Raw genomic sequence first — 21,517 nt, forward strand, 5'->3', positions numbered from 1 at the left:
CTAATTACCCGAGTTTTGTAAATTCAGAAGTCTGCACGATGATGAAGAATTGGGCAAGTTGAATGACTAATGCAGTTTTACACTTAACACCAAAGTTTTCACTTTCAATATTCTTGGCAATGTGTTCATGATAAGATTGTTTCGACTGGAGATGCCTTTCGTCATTGGATAAAGTTGTGAAATGTTCTTCATTTTGTATGAACTAGAAATTGTAAGATTTTGAGTGTCTGCTGACAAGGTTTAAACTGTATTTTGATTACTATTAATAAATGCAACCATAAAAGCTTAAAAGGATTCAAGACGTAAAAAAAGTAGTTTTCTGCATCACACAAATTTTTAGGAAGATATGTCTAAATGTCATCTTCCCACATTCGTGACCCACCTGACCGCGAATATAGCCGCGGTAGAGGGGCAGACAGTCGCGATGGACAACCCCGTCGATCGCCCGCTGCCTGGACCTGTTGATGGAAGACCTCAATCAGGTATCTCTTTTTAATACCAACCAAATAAACGAACTCAAATTAACTCAGGGACAAATTAAAAGTGGCAGCTCCCCAAAAGGAGGGGGAACAGCCCGAAATAAAAGACAAAGTCGAAAGGAAACGTAAAACATCAAATCAAAATGTCACTCAAGTGCTCTTTGTTTAATTTTCAGCAGCTGTCGAGAGTTTTATTTATCTATTCGTCGGGCATGGGCATTGCTGGCTGGCGAGTATTTATTGCCCATTCCTAGTTGGCCTTGAGCTGGTGGTGATGAGCTGCCTTCTTGAATCGTTGCAGTCCACGTGCTGTGGGCGGACCCACAATAACTTTAGGGACGGAGTTTAGGATTTTGACCCAGCGTCTGCGAAAGAACAGTGATATACGTCTAAGTCAGTGTGGTGACTAGCTTGGAGGGGAACTTGCAGGTGGTGGTGTCCCCATGTATCTGCTGCCCTTGTCCTTCTAGATGGAAGTGGTCGTGGGTTTGGTAGGTGCTGTCTAAGGATCTTTGGTGAATTGCTGCAGTTCATCTAGTGGATAGTAGGCACTGCTCCTACTGAGCATTGGTGGTGGAGGGACTGGATATTTGTGTATGTGGTGCCAATCAAGCAGGCTGCTTTGTGCTGGATCGTGTTGAGCTTCTGGAGTGTTGTTGGACCTGACCCAACCATTTCATTGCTGACTTGTGCCCTGTAGATGATGGACATGTTTAAGGGAGTCAGGAGGGAGTTACTCGCCGCAGTATTCCTAGGCTCTGTCCTGCTTTTGTGTTTATGTGACGAGTCCAATTGTGTTTCTGGTCAATGATAACCCCAAGAATGTTGACATTGTAGGGTTCAGTGATGGTAACACCATTGAATGTCAAGGGGCAGTGGTTAGAGTGTCTCTTATTGGCGATAGTCATTGTCTGGCATTTGTGTGGTGCAAATGTTAAATTTTTTTTACACAGAGGGTGGTGGGTGCCTGGAACTCGCTGCTGGGGGAGATGGTGGAAGCAGATACGATAGTGACTTTTATGGGGCGTCTTGACAAATACATGAATAGGATGGGAATGGAGGAATATGGTCTCTGGAAGGGTAGGGGGTTTTAGTTCAGTCGGGCAGCATGGTCGGTGGTGGCTTGGAGGGTCGAAGTGCTTGTTTCTGTGCTGTAATGTTCTTTGTTCGTTGTTCTTTTGTTCTTTGTTCTTTTGCCACTCGTCAGCCCAAGCCTGAATATTGTCCAGATCCTGTTACATTTGAACATGGACTACCTCAGTGTCTGAGGAGTCGAGAATGTTGCTGAGGATTGTGCAGTCATCGGTAAACATCCTTAAGACGGAGGGAAGGTCATTGATGAAGCAGCTGAAGATGGTTGGGCCTCGGACACTATCCTGAGGGATTCCTGCAGAGATGTCCTGGAGCTGAGATAGCTGATCCTCTATAACCACCACCATCTTCCTATGTGCCAGATATGACGCCAGCCAGCAGAGAGTTTGCCGCTGATGCCCATTGATTCTAGTTTTTCTAGAGCTCCTTGATGCCACATTCGGTCGAATGCGGCCTTGAAATCAAGGGCTGTCACTCTCACCTCAATTCTGGAATTCAGTTCTTCTTTCCCATGTTTGAACCAAGGCTGTAATGAGGTCAGGAGCTGAGTGATCCTGGCGAAATCCAAACTGGGTGTCACTGAGCAGGTTATTGCTGAGCAGGTGCCGCTTTATCGCACTGTTGATGACTCCTTCCATCAATTTACTGATGATTGAGAGTAGACTGATTGGACGGTAAATGGCCGGGTTGGATTTGTCCTTTTTTGTGTGTACAGGACATACCTGGGCAATTTTCCACATTGTCGGGTAGATGGCAGTGTTGTACATGGACTGGAAGAGCTTGGTTAGGGGAGTAATACGTTCTGGATCACAGGTCTTCAGTACTACTGCCGGAATGTTATCAGGACTCATTGCCTTTGCAGTGTCCAGTGCCCCCAACCATTTCTTTATATCACGTAGAGCGAATCGAATTGGCTGGAGACTGGCATCTGAGATGTCGGGGGACACTGGAGGAGGCCCAGATGGATCATCCACTGGGCACTTCTGGTTGAAGAATGCTGGGAATGCTTCAGCCTTATCTTTTGCACTGATGTGTTGGCCTGCTCCATTATTGAGGATGGGATATTTGTGGAACCTCCTCCTCCAGTGAGTTTAATTGTCCACCACTATTCACGACTGCATTTGACAGGACTGCAGAGCTTAGACCAAAAGAGAAAACGCTGGAAAAAAGCTATCCACCTTTGCTGCCGAGGTTCGATCTGATCCGTTCGTTGTGGCGTCGCTTAGCTCTATCTATCGCTTGTTGTTTAGCATTCAGATCGCCCTGTTTTGTAGCTTCAACAGGTCGTCATTTCATGTTCCATATGCCTGGTTCTGCTCCCGCTCTACTCTCCTGCACTTTCCATTGATCCAGGGTTGATCGCCTGGCTTCATGGTAAGAGTTGAGTGGGGGATGTGCCATGAGGTTACAGACTGTGCTGGAGTAGAGTATGGCTGCTGTTGATGGCCTACAGCGCCTCATGGATGCCCAGTCTTAAGTTGCTAGATCTGTTCGAAGGCTTTCCCATTTAGCACGTAGACAGCGCCACACAACACAATGGAGGTTGTTCTCAATGTGAAGGCGGGGCTTCGTCTCCACAGGGACTGTGCGGTGGTCACTCTTACTGATACTCTCATGGACAGATACATCTGCAGCCGACAGATTGGTAAGGGTGAGGTCTAGTGCGTTTTTCCCTCTTGTTGGTTCCTTCACCACCTGCTGCAGACCTAGTCCAGCAGTTATATCAGTTAGGACTCGACCAGCTCGATCAGTAGTGCTGCTGCCGTGCCATTCTTGGTGGTGGACATGGAAATCCCCGACCCAGAGTATATTTTGCATCCTTGCCACTCTCAGTGCTTCCTCCAAGTGTTGGAGAGAAGAACTGATTCATCAGCCGAAGGAGGATGGTGTATGGTAACCAGTAAGAGGTTTCCTTGCCCATGTTTAACCTGAAGCCATGAGGATTCATGGGGTTTGGATTCGATGTTCAGGACTCCCAGGGCAACTCCCTCCAGACTGTATACTATTGTGCTGCTGGGCCTGTCCTGCCAGTGGAACAAGGCATATCCAGGAATGATAATGGTAGTGTCTGGTGTGTTATCTGAAAGGCATGTTTCTGTGAGAATGTCAGGCTGTTGTTTTACTTGTCTGTGAGGCAGCTGGTCAGTTCTTATGATTTTGCACTTATTTGTTTGTTATTGTTAAAGACGCTTCTTTGACAGTAATTACTGGGGAACGGGTACACTTGTCTTCGGAAGAATATGGTTTCTGGTGCTCTATGGTGCATTTTCAACACTTGGGTTTTAATAAGGAATGGTTATTGATTTGGAAACAAATTCAACCTTTTCTTATGGACGTGCTACAGCTTTTCAGACTTGATTTAACTCGGCTTACATGCCAGGAATGATCTGCATTAACGATATTATTCTTTATTGCTCCTATTTGTAAGTCGCAACTGACACTCCTCGTGCGAACCTGCTGCTTTAATTTCACACTGACCTCAATCCTTTTTACTCCTTTGATTTTAAGTGAAATGTCAATTATGTTTTCCAAGAAATCTGATGAAACACTGTTTTTGTTGTTGCATCAATTAAGTCGCCTGTTCTGATGGATTGCATCTCAGGTTGCAAAAGAAAGTAGTTGAACGATTTAGATTAATATCTTCTCGAGGTTTTAGGGAGGTGCCAGAGGACTGGACAGAGGAAAATGTGATACCTCTTTTCAAGAAAGTGTGAACGGATAGTCCCAGCAATGACAGGTGAATTAGTTTAATATTAGTGGTGGATAAGGTTTTGGAATCCATAATCGTGGAAGAAAATCGACAGGCACTTGGAGAGGTTTGCATGAATGAAGCAGAGTCAGCACAGGTGTGTGAAATGCACAACATGTTTCATTAATTTAATGGATTTTGTTGTGAAATAACACAGATAATTGATTAAGTCAATGCAGTGGATGTTGTCTACATGGATATTAGGCAAACGTTTGACAATGCATCACATAAACAAATCTTTAACAAAAATTGAGGCCTGTGGAATAGGAGAGTCAGTGTCTAATTGGATAAAAGTAGACTGCAAGGAGAGAAAGCAGTATATGGTGGTCGTTTTTTGGTTTCGCTGGTGTTTCCTATGGGTCACTGCGAGGACCAATGATTTTTTTGCTATATATTGCTAAATCCATTTATGGGATGTGGGTGTTACTGACTCGTCCAACAACAATTGCCTATCCTGATTGCCATTGAGCTGAATGGCTTGGTAGACCATTTTAGAGGGAGTTTAGAGTCAACAGTATTACTGTGGATCTGCAGTCACGTGTAGGCCAGACCAGTTAAAGGCGACCGATTTAAAGTTTATTTATTAGTCACAAGTAAGGCTTACATTAACACTGCAATGAAGTTACTGTGAAATTCCCACAGTCGCCACGTTCTGGCACCTGTTCGGTCAATGCACCTAACCATCACGTCTTTCAGATTGTGGGAGGAAACCGGAGCACCTGGAGGAAGCCCACGCAGACACGGGGAGAACGTGCAAACTCCACACAGGCAGTGACCCAAACCGGGAATTGAACCTGGGTCCCTGGCGCTGTGAGGCAGCAGTGCTAACCACTGTGCCACCGTGCCACTCCACGTTCTTCCCGAAAGTACATTGATGAACAAGATGGGTTTTTAAGATAATTGTTTATGGTCATTACCAGACTTTTAATTCCAGATTTTTTTACTCAATTCATGTTAAATATAAATCATGGAAGCTTGCAATATGGAGTAACAATTCAACATTTGTTGATGATACCCAAGTTGAAAGATTGCCAAACTTTGAGGTGGGTCTGCATCCCTTGCAACAGAAGAGTTAGGCTCACAGAACCGGTGAAGAAATGGCAGTTGCAATTGAATACAGAGAACCGGAAGGTGCTGCGCTTTGGCAGAAGTAATAGGGAGACACAACATAGGCTGAATGTGTAAAAGTTCTTCCTTTCACTCACCCGGCATATCTTGCTCTTAAATCCATACCTTTGGTCCTTGCATCGTCAGCTTAATGGCATAATTCTAGAGAGTATGCACGAACAGAGGGTCCTGGAAATGAATGTGCATCAATTTTTGAAAGTGGACAGTCATACTGAGGAAATGGTTGGCAAAGCATATGTTGCCTTAGGTTTCATCAATAGAAATACAAAAACAGAGAACCAACGTTAAACCTTTCTAAAGCGTTGTTAGATAGCAGCTACAGTGTAGCATCCAGTTCTGGTGACTGCACTTTGGAAAATATCATAGAATCCCTACACTGCCGAAGGAGGCCATTCTGCAGATCTGCAGCAAGTATCCCACAGCGTATCTTACCCACACCCGATCCCCGTACCTACCCCACTAATCCACTAATTACACATCTTGGGACACTAATAACACTAATTATAGTGGAGGTGATGGCCTGGTGATATTATCGCTAGACTATTAATCCAAAAACTCAGCTCATGTTCTGGTAACCGGCGTTAGAATCCCACCAGGGCAGATGAAAGAATGTGAATTCAATTAAAAATATCTGCAATTTAGAAGCTACTGATGACCGTGAAACCATTGTCGATTGTCGGAAAACCCATCTGGTTTACTCATGTCCTTTAGAGAAGGAAATCTGCCATCGTTACCCGGTCTGGCCGAGATGTGACTCGAGAACCACAGCAATGTGGCTGACTCTCAAGTGCCCTCCAAAGGCAAGTAGGGATAGGCAATAAATGCTGGCCAGTAAGCGACATCCATGTCCCACGAATGAATAAAAAAAACTAATGGACAATTGAGCATGGCTAACAGACCTAATCTGCACATGTTTGGACAGTGGGAGGAAATCGGAGCACCTGGAGGAAGTCCATACAGATTCGGCGCGACCGTGCAAACTCCACACAACCAGTCACCCAAGGCCAGAATTGATAACAGGTCCCTGGCGCTGTGAGGAAGCAATGCTAACCACTGTGCCAGGGAGCCAGGTTGAATTCCGGCCTTGGGTGACTGTGTGGAGTTTGCACGTTTTCCCTGTGTATGCGTTAGTTTTCTCCAGGTGCTCATGTTTCCTTTTTGATTCCTTTTTTGATTCCATTAAGGGACATTGGCGTCGCTGGCTAGGCCAGCGTTAATTGTCCATCTCCAATTTTCAACGAGAACGCGGTGGTGAGCTGCCTTCTTAAACCGCTGCAGTCCATGTGTGTAGGTACACCCACTCTGCTGGTAGTGAGTTCTAGCATTTTTACCCAGCGTCAGTGCTGGAACGGCAATATATTTCCAAGTCAGGATGGTTTGTAGTTTGGAGAGGAACCTCTCGGTGGTTTCGATGTGGCTGTTGCTCTTTCAGATGCTAGTGGTTGTGAGTTTGGAAGATGCTGCTGAGTTCCTGCAGTGCATCTTGTAGATGTTAAACACGGATGTCACTATTTGTTGGTGGTGAAGGGGGTGAATGTTCCTGGATGTTGTGCAATCAAGTGGGCTGCTTTGAACAGGATGATTTAAAGCTTCTTTGGTGTTTCATGCAGGCAAGGCGGCCAATCGGATTGGCGGGCAGTTCTAGCAATCTAAGTCTCAGTCCCAACACTCAGTAGTGGACGCTGCGGTAGTGCAATGATGACCATAAAGAGGACACGGCGACCGGAGAGAGGACAGTCTGGGCTTTTGGATAGGGAGGGATCGGGGAGCCTGGAGGAGGGAGATGTGCGGGGGGGCGGGGGGGGGGGGGGGGGGGGGGCGGGGGAGGGGAGCCAGGGTGCAGACGGCTGGTGTTGCAGGCCCATTGGGTAGGAACAAAGTGATTTATCACCTTGGGTGGGCAGGGTGGGAGTTGTGCTAATGCTGCGCTGGGGACACTTTCCCAAAGGTCTTTGAATCAATCTGCATTAAAAATAACGTCTGTCCACTCTCGCCCGCCTGCTCTCTCCAACCATATTACGGCGCAAGGGCTGCGTATTGCCCGCGTCCATTGCTTGATGACAACGTCACTTGAGTCTTAGTTGTTTATTTTAAAATGGCTGTTCATTTCGTCGTTCGCCCACCTACCGTATTATCGATGACAACTCCAGACCCCTGCCCCCTCTCCGTAAACAGGCCACCCGTCCCTGGTTTAATTGGACTGAATAGTCAGTTTCTGTGTTGTGATTTTAAGCTGTTCTATATGTGCTGACCTCCTGTTGCTGATGACGTAACTGAGGAGAAGCATGTAAGTGACCATTAGGAAATGGTTAAGGACAACATTGGGAGACGATGGAAGACCCTCTGTTATTGGGACGAGAAGCCATTACTTTAGATGCTGAGGCTACAATTGTCTTGACGAGCAGAAGAGCCTTTCCGTGCAGCCGGATAATGGGGGAAGGAGATTAGTATGATGGACCACATCAAACTAACTTCGCTGGGTGTTTTCTACAGGCCGCCCAATAGTGACAGGGATGTTGAGGAGCAGATAGGGAATAGATCCTGGAGAGATGTAGGAATAACAGGGTTGTCGTGATGGGAGACTTTAATTTCCCAAACATCGATTGGAATATCGCTAGGGTAAGGGGTCTGGTCGGGGAGGAGTTTGTTAGGTGTGTTCAGGAGGGGTTCCTGACACAGCATGTGGATAAGCCTACAAGAGGAGAGGCTGTACTCGATCTGGTACTGGCTAATGAGCCTGGACAGGTGTCGGATATCTCAGTGGGGGAGCATCTTGGGGATAGTGATCATAACTCCATCTCCTTTACGCTAGCATTGGAAAGAGATAGGATCAGGAAAGCTAGGAAAGTGTTTATCTGGAGTAAGGGGAAATATGAAGCCATCAGGCAGGAGATTAGAGGCGTAAATTGGAAGGAGGCATTCTCGAGGAAAAGTAATGAAGTAAGGTGGCAGATTTTCAAGGAATGTTTGTCTGGAGCTCGGCATGACAATGTTCGGATGAGACAGGGAGGTGTTGGTAGGTTACGGGAACCATGGTGCATGAAAGCTGCGCTGAACCTGGAGAGAAAGAAAAGGAAAGCGTACAAAAGGTTCAGAGAGCTCGGCGATGATAGGGATCTAGATGAGTATATGGCTTGTAGGAAGGGACTTAAGAAAGAAATTAGGAGAGCCAGAAGGGGTCATGAGAAGGCCTTGGCAGGTAAGATTAAAGAGAACCCTAAGGCGTTCTATAAATATGTGAAGAGTAAAAGGATGAGACGTGAAGGAATAGGACCTATAAAAGGTGAAGGTGAGAAAGTCTGTACAGAACTGGAAGAAATAGCAGAGGTGCTTAATGAATATTTTACCTCGGTATTCACGGTGGAAAAAGACTTGGGTGGTTGTACTACAGGATTGAGGTGGACTGAAAAGATTGAGTATGTGGACATTAAGAAAGAGGATGTGTTGGAAATTTTGAATAGCATCAAGATAGACAAGTCGCCGGGATCAGATGGGATGTACCCCAGGTTACTGTGGGACGTGAGGGAAGAGATTGAAGAGCGTCTGGCAATGACGTTTGCGTCGTTGATGGAGACGGGAGAGGTTCCGGAGGATTGGAGGATTGCAGATGTGATTCCTATATTCAAGAAAGGGAATAGGGATAGCAAAGGAAATTACCGACCGGTGAGTCTAACCTCAGTGGTTGGTAAGTTGATGGAGAAGATCCTGAGGGACAGGATTAATGAACATTTAGAGAAGTTTAGTATGCTCAAAAGTAGTCAGCACGGATTTGTCAAAGGCAAATCGTGCCTTACGAGCCCGGTGGAGTTCTTTGAAAATGTGACTAAACACATTGACGAAGGAAAAGCGGTAGATGTGGTTTACATGGACTTCAGCAAGGCGTTCGATAAGGTCCCCCATGCAAGACTTCTCGAGAAAGTGCGAGGGCATGGGATCCAAGGGGCTGTTGCCTTGTGGATTCAGAACTGGCTTGCCTGCAGAGCTGTAGAGATTTGCATTCTAATTAGTATTCTGTAACTTGATTTCTGTGTCTGTGCACTGTTGGAGCACAGATATCCACTCCATCTGACGAAGGAGCTGTGCTCCGAAAGCTTATGGTATTTGCTACCAAATAAACCTGTTGGACTTTAACCTGGTGTTGTGAGACTTCTTACTGTGCTTGCCTGCAGAAGGCAGAGAGTGGTTGTAGACGGGTCTTTTTCTGAATGGAGGTCGGTCACCAGTGGAGTGCCCCAGGGATCTGTTCTGAGACCCTTGCAGGTTGTCATTTTCATAAATGACCTGGATGAGGAAGTGGAGGGATGGGTTGGTACGTTTGCCGACGACACGAAGGTTGGTGGTGTTGTGGATAGGTTGGAGGGATGTCAGAAGCTGCAGCGTGAAATAGATAGGATGCAAGACTGGGCGGAGAAGTGGCAGATGGACTTCAACCCAGATAAATGTATAGTGGTCCATTTTGGCAGGTCAAATGGGATGAAGGAGTATAATATCTAGGGTAAGACTCTTATCGGTGTAGAGGATCAGAAGGACCTTGGGGTCCGGATCCATAGGACTCTTAAATCGGCCTCGCAGGTAGAGGAGGTGGTTAAGAAGGCGTATGGTGTGCTGGCCTTCATCAATCGAGGGATTGAGTTTAGGAGTCGGGAGATAATGATGCAGCTTTATAAGACCCTCGTCAGACCCCACTTGGAGTACTGTGCTCAGTTCTGGTCGCCTCATTACAGGAGGGTTGTGGAAATGATTGATAGGGTGCAGAGATGATTTACAAGGATGTTGCCTGGATTGGTTGGCATGCCTTATGAGGGTAGGTTGATGGAGCTCGGTCTTTTCTCCTTGGAGAGACGAAGGATGGGAGGTGACCTGATAGAGGTGTACAAGATGTTGAGAGGTATAGATCGGGTGGATTCTCGGAGGCTTTTTCCAAGGGCTGAAATGGCTGCTACGAGAGGACACGTGTTTACGGTGCTGGGGAGTAGGTACAGAGGAGATGTCAGGGGTAAGTTTTTCACTCAGAGCGTGGTCGGTGAGTGGAATCGGCCGTCGTCAGTGGTGGTTGAGGCAAACTCGATAGGGTCTTCTAAGAGACTTCTGGATGAGTACATGGGACCTAATAGGATTGAGAGTTATAGGTAAGCCTATATATAAGCCTTGGTAGGTAGGGACATGACCGGCGCAACATGTGGGCCGAAGGGCTTGTTTGTGCTGTATTTTTTCTATGTTCTATGTTCTAAACCAAAAAGAATGATTAACGAGGGCAAAACGGGTCAGTGGAGCATCCAAATTCGCCGCCATTATTGTTCAGAAGTACGAATAAAACTGAGAGCAAGGAAGAATTCAAAAGGAAGGTTACAGAAGACGTGGGGACAGGTCTGGAAATGTTGGAACTGGAGTTTGGAAATGGTATTGGAGTTATTGAAGCCGGAAGAGTTGCTGACGGAAGATAGGTCACCTTGTTAGTGGGGAGTGAACACTGGTGATCACCAATTGGCAAGACGATTTGTGGATGAGCAAGCCAATCAGACAACCAGTGCAATGGTGTGTCCCGAGCGCATGTTTTCAGGAGAGGGAGATAATTACGTCTTTGAAAGCGAAGGGAGAGCGCAGGAGGATGACGTTGAGATAGAGGGCCAGCCATGACCATATTAAATGGCGTAGCAGGCCGAAAGGGCTGATTCGCCTAATACTGCTCCTATTTTCGATGTTCCTATGTTTGTACGTGCCCGAAGAAAGTAAAAGGTTGCCTGATAATTGGAATGGGAATTGCGTGATTAATGGTTGAGTATGAAGGGGGTCGAGAGGACAGCTGCGAAAGCTCAAAGAGAGATTAAGCTTGGAGAGACCAAGGGGGAAAAGAAGAGAATCTGTAAGGCAATGGTTATTTGTGGATCGTGAGTTTGAGAATTGGAAGGCTCTGCACCCGGGGCCGGAGGACATGCAGGGACCACTAGAACAGCTATTGTGAAGAAAACGATCAACACGTTGCTTGAAGAGGTAATGTGGAATGATGACGTGAAAAGCTGTTCACAGTGGAAACTGAGTGTGTCTATCCTTACCCCCTAGAATCAGAAAAAAACAGTACACAGCTTTGGCTGAATAGAGTGAAGCATGATGTTGCTTAAAATAGCCAAGAACAATCTGAAAATGAACAGTTAAATGATCACGCTCAAATTACACTTGAATTTACGTCGCAAAGTTTGAGGGGGAGGGGGTAATGAAAGGGGCAGCGCAAGAGGAGTTGCAATGCAAGTCATTAATTGCCGAGAGGCATCGGCGGCACAGTAGCACAGTGGTTAACACAGGGACACGTGCTCAATTCCTGGCCGGTTCTGCCCGTGTCTGCGTGGGTTATCTTCGGGTGCTGCGGTTTTCTCCCAGAGTTCGAAAGACGTGCTTGTTCGGTGCATTGGCCGTGCTAAATTCTCCCACAGTGTACTCGAACAGGCGCCGGAGTGTGGCGACTAGGAGATTGTCACAGTAACTTCCTTGCAGTGTTAATGTACGCCTACTTGTGACCCTAATAAAAAATTAAAGTACATTTATTGGTCACAAGCAAGGCTTACATTAACACAGCAATGAAGTTACTGTGAAATTACCCTAGTCGCCACACTGCGGTGCTTTTTCGGGTCAATTCACCTAATCGGCACGTCTTTCAGACTGTGGGAGGAAACCAGAGCATGCGGAGGAAACCTGCGCAGGCACGAGGAAAACGTGCAAACTCCACCCATACAGTGACCCAAGTCGGGAATCGAACGCGGGTCCCTGGTGCTGTGATTTAGCAGTGCTAACCACTGTGCCACCTTGCCGCCCTATGTAGTGAGTCTGTGAGTGCAAAACTAAAGGAAAGGCGTAATTATTCGTGCTTTTGTGTAAAAATGTCTCACAACTTTCAGGCATCTTCCAGACGAAGTGATAGTGTAACGGCTATTACACACGGAACAAGCAAAAGAAATGTAGGGTGAGGAGGGAAGGTTGACATTTTTAATCACTGCAGCAACGCGTCTTCATAGACAATGATGGACCAATGATCTTCTTCCGAGATATAAATGGAAATGACATGAAATGTTCCAGAGCCCAGGACACAACTGGATTATTGGCTATAGGGCAGATGGAAAAAACTCAAGTAACAGATAATCGACTTCTGTGTAAAGAAACTGAGGAGGACAGAATACTACCAGGTAGTTTTTTTTAGATAGGGAAAATATCAACAGTGGAAGTTAAACATCCACTGCTGAAAAATAAAGGGAAGTGTGGAGCTCAGGATTGCCTTTCTCCTCGACAGGGGATCCACAACTCGTGAACAAGTTAATAGCTTACCAGAACCTATGCGTTTAGGAAACTATATATATAGTGGATAACAATGGCAGAATCTATAGAATTCAATTCAGTGCCCGAGGGCAGTAAGATTTTCTTTGATACCCAATGATTCTCTAATTGATATGTGGCGTTAAAATATGTTGCGGAAACTGTATCTCAGTACGTTAAGTAAGTAGAAATCTCGATTAAATAATAAACGGATGTTTTGCGGAAAGAATGGGGAGAAAGGGGATTCCAGACATTGACTTCGTTATGCTTTTGGGCGGGATGTTTCCAGATTTGGCTACAGTTGCATAACGCGGACGAGTTTATGCTTTGGGTGCGATCATTTTGTCAATTCACATTATTTCCAGTGAATTGGACGGATTAGAGCAGAAGTGATCACCTGGCATATATAATAGTTGCGCTGTGTAGTATGTTTACTGCACAGCCAAGATGACAGTCTTGTAATATCCGTCATATTAATACTTGGAATAGGCAAGCTATCTTATAAGGAAAGGTTTGGCACAGTCGGCTTGTATCGGCTGGAGTGTAGAGTGAGAGGCGACTTGGTTGAAGCATATAAGATCGTGAAGTGCTCTTGACAAGGTGGATGTGGAGAGGATGTTTTCTCTTGTGAGCGAATCTAGAACTACGGGTCACTGTTTAAAAATAAGGGGTCAGCCATTTAAGATAGACGAGGACATTATTTTCTCTTAGAGGGTCCTGACTCTTTGGATCTATCTTCCATAAAAAGCGGTGGAGACAGAATCTTTTAATGTTTTAAAGGTAGACGTTGATAGATTATTGATACGCAAGATGATGAAAGATTATGGAGGGTGGGCAAGGATGTGGAGTTGAGGATAGCATCAGAACAGCCATGGTCTTATTGAATGGTGGAGCAGGCTCGAAGGGCCGAATGGCTTACTCCTGCTCCGAATTCATACGTTCGCTTGTCCGTTTATTCGTATGAAATGCCCATTAAAAGATCAAAAGGGTTTATTGAATAGCATTCATTATTATTAATCAATAAATTCAGCATTCAAATCAACAAATACGTTCCTAAGGCCAATGCTTAAAGGGAAATTTTAGGTTCCAGCCTTGCGCTATGTTACATTCTATCCTAGTTTGTAACGGCTACAATCGATTAGAACAGCTCTTGTTTATGTGAAGGCAAAACATAAGAACATTCTTCACAGTATTCCATAATTTCTCATAATTTCAAAGAAGCATTAAATTTAAAAATAAAGTCAATTCACTGTTTCGTCCGGCTGAGGAGAAATGGCCCTATTAGCTCCCTTCTGTATTCTATCAATTTATGATTCTATAATGTTTCTGTTCTACTCATCATTTGCTTTCTCGAGTTCTCTTCTGGCTTGAGTAAGATAATGTAACATTTTGAAGCAAAGATACAGATCAACAACCCAAAGCTTGATGCTAAAATTGCGAATATTTCCACAGCCACCGTATATTTTCCAGGAGTGCTCACGTAAGCGGGAATGAAAGTTACCCAAACTGCAAAAAATATGAGCATGCTGAAAGTTATAAATTTAGCTTCATTGAACTTGTCCGGTAAAGCTCGGGCAAAGAAAGCTAAAATTAAACACACAGAAGCTAATATCCCGATGTAACCTAACACACAGCAGAAAGCAACTGTAGAACCCACATCACACTCGAGGATAATTTTAGAGCTTTGATACTTGGTGTTTTTAACTGGGACTGGGGGAGATGTCAGCAGCCAGATCACACATATTACAATTTGAATCAATGTGCAGAGAAAGACAATTGATCGTTGTTGTTTGGGTCCAAACCATTTCATCACATTACTGGATGGTAGAGTTGTTTTAAATGCCATCAGAACCACCAGAGTTTTACTAAGGATACAGGAAATACACAGAACAAAGCTAACCCCAAACACAGTGTGACGCACCATACATGACCATGGTGATGGCTGTCCAATGAATGCAATGGAGCAGAGAAAGCAGAGTATTAATGAGATTAACAGAAGAAAACTTAATTCCGAATTGTTGGCCCTTACGATGGGAGTGTTGATAAAATATAAGAAAACTGCTGCAACAGCTCCTGTGATACATGCTCCAAACAGTGAAACCGCCGCCAGTGTTATTCCCAGAATGTCTTGAAAGGAAACGAACTCAATTTCTTTTGGAAGGCACTGATCTCTTCGGCTATTGGACCAGTAATCTGTAGGGCATTTGATGCATTCTGTCGAACCTGTGGAAGAATTGGGTAAAGTCAGCATGAATTGCCGAATTAAATATTGTGCGAGGTCATTCTGATATGCCAGTCGCTTTAGCCCAGTTGGCTAAACGGCGTGTTCGTGATGTAGAGGGAGGTCAACAGCACGCGTTTACATCCCCCTACAGTCTGAGATTAGTCTCTTTAACGTTGCACCTCGCCTGTGGTATACTGAACCTCAGGTTATTTCACCGACATTTGCATTATGAGTCGGTACTGGATGTTCATTCTTCTTCTTTAAGATGTTAATGCTGTTTACCTGTTTGGTTGCTAATCTCTCCGTCAGAACATGGCAAACAATCAAAGCAACAGATTGGTTGCCCTTTCCGAGTGCCCTTTCTTGTACCCACAGGACAAATGCCACTGCAGACTGATATTGGTACCTGTGGAGATAAAAATAATCCACTCTGAAACACAGTCTGGGTTTAGAACTTTATCTTAATATGGATGCATTCATTTTGCAAGGTACCTCGTTTGCCTTGGTTATACAACTTTTATAGCGCCTGAATCTTATCTGTTGGCTCGCATATCTGTGGAAAGGCTGAAGTTGGTGATAAAATTCGATCGGTTTTGGGATGTCATTTTGACTAATGAATATAATTAATTTCATAAATTGTATATTCAATGTATTCAATAATTTTTAGACTTCATCAGTATATTTCCTCTTGTTCAATTCAGGACTAATACATTTATTTCCCAGTTTAATTCGGTTTTTGCAACGCACAATTTAGAATTTGGAAAAATAAAAAACAAACTAATAAAACCGTAGACAAATGATAAAGATAAAGAAGCCGTTGGTATGGAGAAAGGTTGTGGAACAGACACTCTTTTACAAATCACCCAGATGTGAGATTTGTGAGGAGGAACTCCAATTATCCCTGATCACACCAGCAAGGCTCTGACGTAGGGTCATCTACACTCGAAACGTTGGCTCTATTCTCTCCCCACAGACGCTGTCAGACCTGCTGAGATTTTCCAGCATTTTGTGTTTTTGTTTCAGATTAAGGTAGTGATGCGCCTTGTTCAAAACCTGCCGTTGCAGTGCTCGGTAAATACTGTAGATAGCTGAACTTACAGGGTTTGTACTTGCCACGAATGAAGGAATAATGTGAAATGTTCGAGCAAAGATAGGGGATGACTTGGAAGGGAGTTTGGCGATCATGGGCTTGTCATTATTGCCCCTCGATTGAATGTGGCTAGTTTTTCGAGATGCAGCGGGAGAAGATTTGGCGAGCTATTGTTTTGCATTCGATTGATGGTTCAGTTTCCACTGTGCGCTATGGGTAGAATAAGTGATTGTTTCGTCTAGTGGGTGAGATGCGTCAGAGACATGTACAGGGTGAAACTGAAAGTAAAATGTAATTGTGAAATTGTGTAGTTCTGCAGTCAGTAGAAAAATCCTTACCCTGCTTTCGGATCCATGCCAAATGATTTTGCTTTCATTCAGGACGAATTCTTCGCCTTCAGGCAATGCGGCATCGTAATATCCAACTTTAACAAAATGCACCGATCCATCTGCGCGCTGCTGCCAATTTATCAAGTCATAGGAAGCGATAGGATCTCCGTTCTTATCGAACCGTATTTCCTCGCCTAACTGGTTTGTGAAGCGGACCTCCCTCAGGTAGTGCAAGACCTTTAAACACAGAAAATCAATTCCATTCTGAAGAACAATAAATCATCCAATGGTCCCTAGCCTGTCTGATCAATTATTGCAACACAAATAAAAAATTTGACATGGCTATGAGAAGGATATGTATCATGTTATTCTAACTTCCAAGGAACATTTTAAATAAATATGTTGTGAAGAAATAAAGGCTATATTTTGCCTCGCTTAGATGATCAGATCTTTCCTCACCTGCCAGGGGAGAATACGAGGTAGTTGGCCACACGTTTTGTTGAGAAATGGGCCTTTCCCATTTTCACAAGACTTTAAATTATGGAGAGCGTGAGCTATCGCATACACTGCTTTGTACACATTGTACGAAATTCGTAATTGTGACACATCGGTGTATGTATTTTCAATGGTCTCCAAGCTTTCTAAACCTGTACACGGTTTGTAAGGGGATGAGTTTTCTTCCAGACTCTGATTGGAAATTTTAATGCTGCATCCAAAAACAGCCCGCCAGAGATCTTCCACAAAGGGATTGTCTGCTGTTCTGGAAGGATGGAGTTTGACTAGAAACTCCTTCAATCCCGGAATTTCCGCTCTCCTGATTCCGAATCCGATTGTTCCTGAAAATATTTGCCGTGTTTCTTTTGTCCATAATCTGACGGATGTGATCCAGGCTTCACTTGCAATCAACTGAATGTCGGTTACGTTGTGCCGTCTGAGTTCTATTGCCAAAGATTTTGTATCGCGCTCAAGGGAGAATATTATGAGCACCTTAGCAGAAGACCTTTGAATAGTCTCTACAACCCGAAGCAGCTTAATTCTGGTGCTGTCTGGAGACATGAATTCAATAAAGGCGATACATGTTTCGAACTTGGAAACTTCTTCAATAAAGGACATTGTCGCAAATCGGCCATATTCACTGTCTTCAGTTACAATCCCAACCCAAATCCATTTGAAGCGCTGCACCAGCCTCACTAACGCTTTGACTTGAACGCCGTCACTGGGAATTGTCCTGAAGAAAGTTGGGAATTCGCGCTTGTCACTCAGACAGGTACAGGACGAAGAGTAGCTGACCTAGATGTTAACACACATTTTCAGTTATAACACAAAAACACATTTGTAATTCAATGGGTCGTGCGTCTAAACAAGGAAAAGTTCAAGCATTGTTCCGGGACCAGCAATTATTTCATTGAGTATAAAGTTCCAAAATTGTTTAGCAAGGGGAATTGAACCAGAGAACAGAACGTAAAAAAAACTCGATGATCATCAGAAAAATAGCAAAAACTTGGGACAATATGCATGTGTCAGGTGCAATCCCGAACACTTCCGACTAAAAAAATATTACATGATCCACTGGCGTTAGTTTTACTCAGTGGCTCGGAGGGAATATCACCCGGTCTGTTTCATTTGAAATCGATTGGGTTTTTTTCCGGATCGAATCAATGTCAGCCACCTGCCCGATAGAAATCAGATCAATTTGGCCGCTAAAGGGGCTACAAATCAAATCCCCTGCGTATGTTACTCTGATTGTGATTTAATTTATTCTGCCTTCACGAGATGTTATACAATTAGTGATTGTGTGGAATGAGATTTCGTGATAAAGAATACTTCCGGTAAAAATATGCCAGCACATGCTACCCGTATGTAATACAGAATAAATCAAACATGGCCACCCTAACACGAGCTCTCCAGTGCCTACAGTTGACCGTTGGGTGCACCTATTTATTTAAATACACACTTGTTCAGCACCCATGTGACATTCAGTAAACGTGCTTTAATCCATGAAGTTAATGAATGAATCTTACCAGGCCAATATCAAAGGGAGCCAACAAGCGTGACGCGGCAATGGACTGTGAAGAGGCCGCGTCTCCCACAATGATCGGCACTGACGGAAGTTCCGCGCACCTGTAGCTGGATTCAGACTCATCATCGTTCAGTAATTTGAGAGTTCCTTTCAGCGAGTTAGAATGTGTGTGACAGCTGTCAAAGATCTTGTAGCCCAATGTTACATGGGGAAGCAGTTCTGGATTCCTGTTTATTTCTTCTATTGCGAAGATCATCGTTTGCATCCAGCGCAGCTCTCTTTGCCGGAGTCTATTAAATAAACATCGACATTCTGAATGTGAAAGCACGTTAGATAGACATCGTGGATTTTTTTAAGGTCCGATGAAAGGTCATCGACCTGAAGCATCTAATCTGTTTTCGTCCCCACAGGTTCTATCTGGGCTGCTGAGCGTTTCCTGCATTTTATTGTAGATTTCCAATATCCGCAGTTCTTTGCTTTTGTATAATTTTACGACGGCCTTTTGCAAGCCAAAGATTGAGCAGTTTTATAAGACATTGCAACAAAAGTGAAAGCATTTGAGATAGCATTTTACTCTAAATGTATAGATCCATTTACCAATTCTGTAAATTGGACTTGTTTACTGAACAAAACGTTTATAAAGTTAACTTATTAGTCACAAGTAAGGCTTGCATTAACAATGCAATGAGGTTACTGTGAAATTTTCCTAGTCACCACCGTCCGGCGCTTGTTCGGGTCAATGCACCTAACCAGAGAATATGCGAACTCCACACAGAATGCGACCCAAGGCTGGAATTGAACCTGGGTTGCTGTAGCTGTGGAGCAGCAGTCCTGACCACTGCGCTACCGTGCCGCCCTAACAAGTTGTATTGCCATGTTCTTTGTCTCTCTGTGGCAATGCAATTCATTCTCATAGAGTTTACAGAACAAGCGTGAAAAAGTACACTCCTGTTAGTTGTCTGCGTTCTCCAAATCCCTGTACCTGAATTCTAACGGGCTAGTTTGGCAATTTTTTCTTGGGCGGCCGCGTAAACCGGATGGAAGGGCCTCGCCACCAGTTCCCGGTTCTTGAAGTTACTGGATTGAATTTGGTCAGAGTACAAACAGGAAGCGAATTGGCTTATCTTCTGCTTGTCGCCAAATTGAAATTCGACCAAATCTCAGATAGGTTGTGATATCCTTATTGTGTTCTCCAAACTAGAGAGATCCCTGGATAGAACAAATCAACAGTGAAATAAATACGAAATTAGGACAAATGTAACCCCAGTGAGAAAATCTCGAGACAATTCGCTTTGTAAGTAAAAAGATCGAGAGACACGTGATCAGAAGTGTATAGAACGAATCGTGTTTAGCTTTCCGCGATTGAAAACAAAGCACAGAAAATGTTAGAAATATTCAACATCTCAGAACCAACTAGAACTCCTCCCCATCCAACCCCGCCACCCATCGCCCCCCCTTCCCTCCCCGCCCCTCACCCCCCGCCACCGAAGCGAATCATTTGGTCTTGACTCTCCATCATTATTCAGCAGCTAAACATCTGATGATCCTTGAACAATCTCTGATTTTATTTTTCCAATTGTAATGTAGAATTTATAATCAATTACTAGTTTGCCTTTTAATTGCAGTCGTTAGAACTCTTGCCCTCTTGCCGTTTTGTTTCTACTGCCGAAGATCTGGCACAGAAACACATCGGCTCGTCCTCCCGATTGTGTCCACAACGCCCACGTTTTTCGATACGCTATAGAACTATCGAAACTTAAATCTGTTGCCCATCCTGTTCTAAGAATTGGGTGCTATTTGACAAACGCAGCTTTGATCATATTTCGGGAAACATTGCTATTCAAACTGCGATTCTTCGAAGCAGATTGGTAAATTCACTTACAGAAAGCAGCGCATTGGCTTAGGTTTAGAGCGAAATGTGTGATCATCTGGTGCTGTACCGAAATGTATTGGAAATAAGCCACCCAATACAATATCTCCATTTTGAGAGACTCCGCGATTGAACCTTTCCCGCTGCTTGCATGGAGGTTGAATCGCCAAACCCTTCTTCACTGAGAGGAGAAGCAGAAGTCTCCAAATAGAAAGCGATCGCATTATCCAAATCAAACAGCAACGTCCTCGAGATCGCTGGAGAACATAATGCATACGTCTCCTGGAAATTAATTTATATACTCGGGAGTAGCCTTGCGCTGCAGAAGCGCCTCAGCATTGGCCAGATTGGAATAACCCAAAGGAGGTTCCGCCTCCTTGGTTAAGCGAGATAACGAGCAGCAAGATTATTGTCAAATGCTTGAGGCAATTTGTCCCTGACAGATGGAGTTTAATCTAATTATGTTTGATTGATATGAAGGTTGCTGGCCCGCAATTGTCCACAACTTATTGGAGTGATTCGGTGTCCAGATCATTGATCCACAATAATTAATGATACAGTTAGGATAGCAACGTTTAAGAACACGTTTGGAAACATGTGCGAACTGCACTTGTTGCCAATTTAAAAAGAAGCTTATTTTTAAAATCCATTTGATTATTTATTGAAGTCGACGCATATTTGTATGTTGTGGATCACATGGCATATCCAAGCAGATTTCGCTGGCTGAGCTTGTGTAGCACCTGGTATGGTTTAATAATTCCATTCCGCTGAAGCATCGGGAAATGATAAATATACTTTGCATTAGCAGTGAGAGATGTTATCTACCCGTAGCTTAATGATATGCAGGCAATGAGGAAATGTCTGACTCCCACGCAAGCATGAAGGGCCAGGCACGCTGTTCAGGACTCACCGGAGCTCTTTCCAAACGACATGAGAGTGATAGTTCATTTCGGGAGCTCAGCCAGAGCCATGTCCATGGTAGCGGGTTATACGGGGGGTAGGAACACGGTTGGAGTTGATGTAGTGAATGGGGCTTCGAAAGTTAGGGAAACAGGCATAGAAACATAGAAACAATAGAAACAATAGGTGCAGGAATACGTCAGTCTGTCCTCCGCGCATGCTCCACTATTCAATATGATTATGGCTGATCATCCAACTCAACAGCCTGATCCCGCTTTCCCCATATTCTCTGATCCCATTAGCGGCAAGAGGTATATCTAATCCTTCTTGAAAA

The 21,517-nt window shown here is 44.3% G+C and overlaps 1 protein-coding gene across 1 annotated transcript; it reads right to left on the bottom strand.

Moving 5' to 3' along the window:
* Positions 1-14,065: 14,065 nt before the first annotated feature.
* LOC144485254 (extracellular calcium-sensing receptor-like) lies at positions 14,066-21,231 on the bottom strand. The gene is made up of 6 exons (XM_078203473.1): positions 21,194-21,231; positions 18,415-18,703; positions 16,853-17,683; positions 16,403-16,630; positions 15,257-15,380; positions 14,066-14,973 (listed from the first exon to the last, which is right to left on the bottom strand). Exons 1-6 carry the CDS (start codon positions 21,229-21,231, stop codon positions 14,066-14,068), a joined length of 2,418 nt encoding a protein of 805 aa, XP_078059599.1.
* Between the last annotated feature and the right edge of the window lie 286 nt (positions 21,232-21,517).

The sequence above is a fragment of the Mustelus asterias genome, chromosome 3 (genome assembly GCF_964213995.1).
Source record: "Mustelus asterias chromosome 3, sMusAst1.hap1.1, whole genome shotgun sequence".
Classification (NCBI taxonomy): domain Eukaryota; kingdom Metazoa; phylum Chordata; class Chondrichthyes; order Carcharhiniformes; family Triakidae; genus Mustelus; species Mustelus asterias.

Bases quoted from the DNA above. Each gene is read 5' to 3' on its own strand.
- LOC144485254 (XM_078203473.1), bottom strand. From the start codon at position 21,231: ATGAACTATCACTCTCATGTCGTTTGGAAAGAGCTCCG. The intron at 15,381-16,402 runs GTAAGGATTTTT...TTATCTCCACAG, and splicing joins GGCATGGATCCGAAAGCAGG to GTACCAATATCAGTCTGCAG. The intron at 14,974-15,256 runs GTAAACAGCATT...ATTCTTCCACAG, and splicing joins AGAGATTAGCAACCAAACAG to GTTCGACAGAATGCATCAAA.